Raw genomic sequence first — 8611 nt, 5'->3', positions numbered from 1 at the left:
CAAGGAAGTGGATCGCAACAACGTTGTTATTGATATTTGTTTGCCTAAGGTACGGTTTATTATAATACATGTTCTTAGTTTAAATGCATATAATTTATATAGTAAATAGTGTGTGTTTTTTTTTCATAAACCTAATGAACTAGTCACAAGTATACCTGTGGCGTCCTTGTCGTTGGAAATTGGATTATCGTGATAGTTTTATGGTATGCTATGATAGCAATTAACAATGTAACGGCAATTACAAATTTAAGGATATGAGTAATAATATTTAATATTACTTCCTACTTAGATTAATATTAACCCGGATTTAATAATAGTTGCATTTGTTTAAAATTTTATAATTCTGTGGTGTTCGGGCAAAGGGGGATAAGTGTAAAATCGCAACTTTTGGAATCACTGAAACTAAATCATTTCAGTTACATTTAATCCCATTTTTTACGTGTGAATACTAATATTAAAATATCATCCTATGTCCTATGCCCTATGTATTAGTATTCACACGTGAAAAATGGGATTAAATGTAACTGAAGTGATTTAGTTTCAGTGATTCCAAAAGTTGCGATTTTACACTTATCCCCCTTTGCCCGAGCACCACAGAATTGTTTTTGAAATTACGACTGGTATATTCGAGACTCGAGAGAAACCGGACTTACTTAGAATCATCAACTTAAGAAGGCCATTGGGTACCGGCCAATTTTTCCGTCAAAAACTACCCATTTTACTTCAATCAGTCCGATCGTGGTATTGATGCGATAAGACTTCTGAAAATATATATGAATTCGGCGTGAAGTCTACTTGAGACCAGTCAGCTAACATTTTTAAATTTTGCCCTCAAAATTCCACAAGTTTGATTTAAATTTTTTGAAAAATGTTAAATCTTGTAGTAGTGTTTAAAAAATACTATTAAATGAAACTGGAAAAGTGGCCTGACCAATCTCAAGTAGACTTCACGCTGAACTCAAATTGATTTTCAGAAGTCTTATCGCATCAATACAACGATCAGGCGCGGATTCAGGGAGGGGCGGTAGGGCCCCCCTCCCCCGTTGGCTACATCATAGTATATTTTGCTATTTTATGCTTTGTTTTCGGTCCAATTTCTTCGCCATATTTGAAGACAGATCCAACCCAAATTTTGTATTTTATTCTGATGAACGGTAAGCGCTATATTAGGGGCAAAGGATAGGCAATATTTGACAAAAATTGATCTAGTAACCATTTTGAATATGCCGACTAATTTTAAGGAGAAAAAATATTAAGATTTTCTAGTTATAATACTTTTAATGACATTTCTCTATACATGTATTGACTTTTATTAAAAAAATATATATATTGTGGAGGCTAAGATCAGAGGTTTCACGTGAACAGGGACTCAGCCCGCAATAGTCTAGTTTTGCTGCGTTAAGTCTACCATTAAATACCTGCGTATAGGTACCTAAAGAAAGCTCATTCTAATCACTGGTCCCTTATCATATCATCGACATTGTGATCTAAAAGGGAGAAGAACGACAGTATTATTGTTATGATAGTGACGGCGCTTTATTGTGTTCTCGGTGGGACCACGTGCTGGGGTGGGAGACTTGTTTCGCGTTGCCTTGCAGCCCTTAAACTTGGCGACCGGGTGGAGGGGACGACGGCGCCGAGTCAGCTGTGTGGCGTCAGCGGCGTCGGCCACGGCTTTCTGGGACCGAGTCCAAAGAAACGCAGTTCACTGCATTACGGGACAAACGTGAATTTTGTGCGCAAACGACCGCGACCGACGACACAGCTAAGGAATAACCGCGTTGAAAACCCAGCTCGATAGGGTCCTAGAGCTGTCCACGGTCGGGGTAAGTTTTCATCTTCATTTTTATGTTGTCTTACTCGTTTTAAATATTATTAATCTTGTTTTTCTTAAAAAAAGTACCCATAACACCGTAATATAAAATGGAAAAAACATAAATACCTTCATGGTCTTAAAATTAAATTTTAACTATAAATAGATGGAGGCAAAAGTGAAAAAAGTTTATACGTTTCGTATTATTTTATAATAGATCATATCACTACATGCCATTTGTTATGAACTTTTACTTTTATATTTCAGTATCTAACAAGGCTTATAATTTTTTGCAAATAAGTATTTAAAAAATGGTATTCTCTATACGGGCCCATGGGTACAAGTTTACTGTAAAATTGATGTGTAATAAATAATAATAAAAGTATACATATTTATTTTTAAATATGGTGAAGCGCATAACAATATTGTCATTTATTTTAGCTAAAACTGAGATAAAGATATCTCAGATAATTCATCATTTTTAAATAAACAAATTACATTTATTATAATATTAGGTGAATAAACAGGTGAATTTCGTATTATAAAAGTTATTATTTATTTTTATGAAAAAAGTAATAGATGTTTTTTTTTTGTATTGAACTAAAATAAAGATTCAGTAACGGTGTGTAAACAAAATATTAGTATCTTGTAATAAGGTTTTAATTATTTTTTTTAATCTGTTTTTTTTATAAAATGATAAGATTAATAAGATAAAAATAGTAAATTTGTAAAAAAAAACATTACTGCAATAAGGACCTTCTAATATGGTTATTATCGTCTTTCTGTATAATAAATTATAAAAATATAATTTGTCAAATTCATCATTCAATTGAAAATTACTACACAACAATATTGTATTGTGGGGCGTTATCTGTAAAAATAAGGCGGGTTTGAAGTTCACAAGTTGTCTCTTAAAATATCTTATTTAATAGTAAAATAGTTGGGGAGTATTGATTTTTTTTGTAAGCACTGAACTTAGACTGGTTAATTGTTTATTCCTTCTTTTTAAATAACTTTTAGCCAAGAACGATCAAAACCCATCAGTGGTTTCGAGGCTACTCTTTGCTGTAAAATATTTCGAATGTTATACAAAACGCACTAATTTTAATTATTTTTACAAACCACATTCATTTTATTTTCAACGTGGTATGTATTTTATTTTCGACACCTAATTAAATTTAAAGTGTTATAACGTATATTATTCAAACAAGTAATATGCAGTTCTGTTTTTTTTTTAAATTACTAAAGCCTATAAGTCATAACAGCGGTCATAAAACGAATACACAGTATAAACGCTTATTAGATTAGACGTTTGTCACAGCGCTGAAGTCTTAGAAAGTATGCGATATTTTTAGGAACATTTTTATTTTTTTTCCTTAGAATTAAGAGCGTCTATCATTCATACAAAAACATGTTAATATAGTATGATGTCTACTCTTTGAAGAGTATTTTCAAACAATAGTTATGTGTATTTCATCTCTTCGAAATGCAATACACGTACTAAACGGTTGACTTGCAATAGCCAATTATTATACGACAAACAATGAATAATTATTGTACTTAAAGTTTTGAACGTTATTTAAAAGATAATTTTACAGTAGTACGCTTCAGGGACGTACGCAGAAAAAAGTTTTGGGGGTTGTTTTATATACCTATAAAAGTATAATATAACATTAAAATTAAATAAGTAAATAACCATACAAAATACAAAGCATTTTGGGGGGTGTTTGAACACGTGCTCGGTACGCTTTATAGCCAAAAAAAAAAATTGAATCTATTAAGGTAGTTACTGTCTAATAATAATTTATTGGACTAAAAATAATATGTTATGCGAAATAACATTTTATTTGTGCAATCTTGCTGTACTCTTATATTATGTGTTTACATATATATTTTTTTTTTTGACAGAAAACCACAGAACAACAAATTCTCATCCAACGTATATATAACTATTTATGTGATAACTAATAATATATTGTTATTGTGCTATATAATAAAATCATTTTTCATTACTCGTAATACTATGAATTTTAAACTATATCTCTATGGTACACAATTATTATTTTGATCATGATTCCTATTTTATGTCTATTTTTTTGATCATATATGTAGGTATTTTACGGGCAAAGTCGATAACCACCCACTGCATGGCACTTTATTATTAAAATGAATATCGTGTCTGGTAAAGGTCAGCGTAACAGTTTTGATATTACAAAGGTCACTTTGAGTTCCCAACATTTAACGCTTTTGCTTATACGAAAAAGTGAATTTCTCCGAGAAAGAAACACAATATTAAATATAATGTACTTAGATAGACAAAGGTTTGAGTATAATTATCTTCAAACATCAAATTATTGTAAACGATTTTACAATATCAGTAAATTATTATTAATTACATTTCGTGTTTAATCATATTATGCTCGACAACCGATAAAATTTGATTATGCTTTAAAATGGCCTGCAGTCTACTTATTTAAATAGTAAATAAGGATATATTTTACAGTTATATTTGACGTCTGTCAAAATGTTTTTATTCAGCATTAATATTTGATAACATTGTAATATTATTTCACACTTAACAAACGCGACTGATTGTTGTTAGTTATGTACGTTTGTATTATAGTAACACACATTGTATAGTAAATTGATACAATTAAACGAGAACGCAGTTAGAAATTTTCTTTTGCATTTTTGTAACCGAATTCAAAGAATGCGAAGTAGGTAGGTATACGTTATTCAGTTATTTAGGTACGTTACTGGTTTCAACGGAGTGTGTTGTCTATTATGTAACTACAACCCTACATTTTACCAACTGGTAAAATTTAGGTAAAATTATTTGTCATGTTCGCTTACAAGTAACTACTTGAAGACAATAAAATATATATTAGCATAAGACGTCTATAAATAAACGATGAACGTGAAATGTTCCATTCGTTTCCTCATTAGTTAAGAGCGACTTCTAAACAAATTCGGTTATTAATTATTACCTACATATGTTCACAAACATGTATTTTATTTAATATATTTCTTATTGTGATCTATTTGTTAATTAAACATTTCGAATAACTAATAAGATAACGATGATGATTTGGACGTTTCAGGATGTTGTCAGATGAAGTGGTTGTGTTAACCGAAGGACCACCGTGGGGATTTCGACTGGTTGGAGGCAGTAACACTGGTTCACCCTTAACAATATCAAAGGTAAATTTTTTTATTAATGTAAATATTTTTAAAGTTTCTCTTGCTAGACATGATTCTTTGTGTTGCTAGATAATTTAGAATAACACTTTAACAACAAATAGGACTTATTGGAAAGCTAAGAAATAATTTTGTCTTCAAGACGCCTATTCTAAATTCAAGAAACTATAATACCTAAACGTGTTACAGCTATCATTTTAATTTGAGTACTTCGTATCGAACCATATTAAATAAATTTCGTTGTAAATATTAGGTCTCTATCTCTATCTAATAATTTTATTTATACGCCTCTTTGAGTACAGACTAAAGAAAAGGTAAATAGAAAATCCAAAGATCCAAAGAGTTGAGATTTTTTTCTTCGATACGTTTTACTGCAAAATCATTTTTTTTTTTGTATAATACAAATTTTTCGAAGTTGTTTTGTACTTTTTCTAACTTATTAGTGATCAATTTTTTTTTGGAATCCCCTGTGATAGAACTATATAAATAATTGAACGTACTAACGTGGCGTAATATATTTTTAGGCATGATTTTTTTTTAATTCCCAACATTTTCTTGTAATGAAGCCTAAAACATTCTATGTTTTATTACAAAATATGTTATGAATACGGTTAAAATTGATAAGTCCCGTGCCAGTGTTTTCCCTAGTTCGTTAATCATTACTACACATTTTAAACACTAAAATACATACTATTTTAGTAGTTTAGTATACATTGCAATAGTAAACTGTACAGCACAAAGTTAGGTACACAAGCTTCTGGAATGAGAGACAAGAATGAGATAGTTCATGTACTTTTTGTATAATTTGGTTATTGAATACGATTTGGCACGTCTATCAGATGACACTATTTGTTATTGCATTGATTTTTCAATTCCTTACAGCTCGTTTAGTTTTAACTATCATTCAAAATAGACGGGCCGACAAGTTTTTAAAATCGAGTATTGTGCCGTGATAAAAATAATAATATTTATACCACCTACAAAATCATCGCTACGATGCGTTTATTTAATCGTTTCCGATGACCTGTGACTTTCCCGAACCCACTAAACTTCATCTCCACTATGCCCTACCCCACACTGCTGGCTTTTTATTTGTTGTTTAGTAGTAAATACTGGCCCATGTCCATATATTTGTTTTTTAAGCAGCGGCGTAATTTGTATCAAAAATAAAATAGGTTGTCTACCGTCTAGTATTAATTATTTAAATGTGGTGCCAAATACACAATTTTTTTGTAATTTATATTGTGACATATTTTTACATTTTACACCGTTCACATCTTCAGTAGGCTGATGAATCATCGTGATCGATTTTCAGCAAGACCCGCGTTGGCACCCTACAATAGTCGGTTGTCACACATATACACTCGCACTCACAAACAGTGGTTGGTAGATGTTACTGAAATAAATGATAATACCGTGGTCTCCCACCGTCTAGCTCTGTTGCGGCATTAGACCGAGCTACTTTCCGGATAGCGACCTGCCTAGGATAGTTATGGATGCCGTCGTTGTAGGAACTCTGTGATAATTTTTTCCGCGTCCGTTTCCCATTGGCCTCGAGTCCACGTCGGTCAGAGCACTCGCAGAGCTCTATTTTTATCTCCCAATTGGAGAAAGGATTATTTTGCTCGGTCACCACAGTCCCAACAGACTACACTATACTTTAGGTTGGAATATTGACAATAAGCCCTGCACTGATAATGGCCGTGAACGTCATGCGCAAATTACTATGCAGGCTCGGACGTTAAACACATGCCCTCCTAAATTATTGACCACTTGAGATTCTTACCGTTTTCTACCGCTCTCCCGCTTGATTATTAACACGTTATTTAAATTGTTGCTGGCACAATAATGGTATACTATATATATACTTTTTTGACGTTTAATACATTGTTGTTGCATTTTATTATATTTATATTTGTGTAATCTATTTTATCTTCGATGTGGACCTAAATATTTTGTTTTTACAATTATGTTTTTTATTTATTTTTGTGTCTGGACCCACGATATCTCTTAATTTACTGCACTAAATTATGCATGTAGTAAGTCTATGGAGCAACAGGACCAACAGTTTTAAAAGTTCATCCTTCGGAAAACATCGTAAAACTTTACATATTTTTCATTAATAGTCTAATTATTTGTGTAAGATATTCTTTAGGTATAGTACTGTTGACAAAAAAAAACAAAATATCAGAAACACTTTCTACTAAAGGGGTTGGAAGTTTTTTCTTTATTTTATTTTTTTCAGCTTAGTTTTGGGAAAAATATAAATAGCAATTATTTTAAGTTTTAAAACATCTTTTCCTTAAAAAAAATCATTGTAAAGGTAAAAATGTTTTTAAAATTGTATCAGTCTCAATTTATAATTTGTTATAGGTCTAAAATATACACATTTTTTTTATTAAGGAAAGTCCAAAAAGAAGAAAAAATCACACTGCCATATTAAATTTAAAAATAAACAAAATATAAATAATAGATTATTTTTATTATCTATATTAAAGTTGTTTAGCTTTGAAGTGGAACTGAGATTAACGTTGAAAAACACAATTAATTATTAATAATTTTAGGTTAAAGATAACTTACAGCTTCAGTTGTAGACTGTAAAATTCGCATTCAGCATTGGACGGTTATCTTTTATTTCCAGCTAATAATTACTGTCCCGAAAACAGTAAACCTATTAATTTTTGTACAATACAATTATTTTAATTAATTTTTAGTTTATGATTATCAGTTATCGTCAAGTTATTACTTGCTATGTAATATGGTCTTTAATACTTTTTGACTTGATATAGTTGATCATATCTCGTGACTATCAATCACCGTCAACAGCTGTATAGCTCAGAAATGAAAATTGATTGTCTAAACTCATAAAGTATTTTTTATTTGACTGGATGAAAAAAGAGCCCTGCGTGCGTGACCGCAATGCACAATTGATGAGAACCGTTGAGCCAAAGCCTATAATTAACCGTATAAGACGTGTATTTTTTAAGTCCATCGAGACATGATGTGAACACAACCGTTTTGTGCAATTATATAGTTCCGAGTTGGACAATGTTTAACAAAAGGTTTCATTTCAGCCAACTGTGATGTACTTACTCGTTATTACGTCGAATAGTACTGGTTGCGGTCAAATATAAAATTGAATTATGTGATACAATTCTGTGATACAGTTTGGATTACTTAAAACCTGATATAATATAACATCCCAGAAATCGTTAGAAATGTTAAGATGTAATTTAAATGTTAAAAAGGGAAAGCAGTAAAAAATTGCATGGTGGAGTTTAGTGACATATAGTCCACCATGATTGTATAAGGCCATAAGCCGGACATGTTTTTGTAGAAGTAGTCGGTCGATAAATCATAATCACAAATCAATGTTTTTGTAGGTGTAACCATTGTGTTTTTTCTTAGGAATGTTTGCAAGTTTTTAATATCGATCTTCTGGCAGCCCAGATCCGAGTCCTCAGCTATTTCCCAATGTGTTGTCCCGTAGGATACTCGTAACGTCACGTACATGTACATGTGGTTACAGAGTGAACAGTTTTTGAAGATCGTCTAGCCTAGAAACACTAGATGGTCAACATGACGTCTTTTACCAACTCA

General features: G+C 31.3%; 1 protein-coding gene across 2 annotated transcripts in view; it reads left to right on the top strand.

Annotated features, from left to right (window-relative positions):
- The first annotated feature begins 1673 nt into the window (after positions 1-1673).
- LOC126838814 (uncharacterized) overlaps positions 1674-8611 on the top strand; it is a 48260-nt gene continuing 41322 nt past the window's right edge. For both annotated transcript variants that reach the window (XM_050573542.1, XM_050573543.1), the window contains exons 1-2: positions 1674-1826; positions 4915-5014. In XM_050573542.1, the coding sequence (XP_050429499.1) occupies positions 4916-5014 (99 nt within the window). In that variant the 5' untranslated portion in view covers positions 1674-1826; position 4915. The remainder of the gene's footprint in view (positions 1827-4914; positions 5015-8611) is intronic.

This window comes from Adelges cooleyi, unplaced genomic scaffold, assembly GCF_023614345.1.
Source record: "Adelges cooleyi isolate 19-005CV unplaced genomic scaffold, UGA_ACOO_1.1 ACOO_flye_CR_arks_rails_tigmint_CR_PRNA_30, whole genome shotgun sequence".
Taxonomy (NCBI): Eukaryota; Metazoa; Arthropoda; class Insecta; order Hemiptera; family Adelgidae; genus Adelges; species Adelges cooleyi.
Note: the sequence above shows the minus strand (reverse complement) of the source record. Positions and strands in the feature narration are given on the sequence as shown.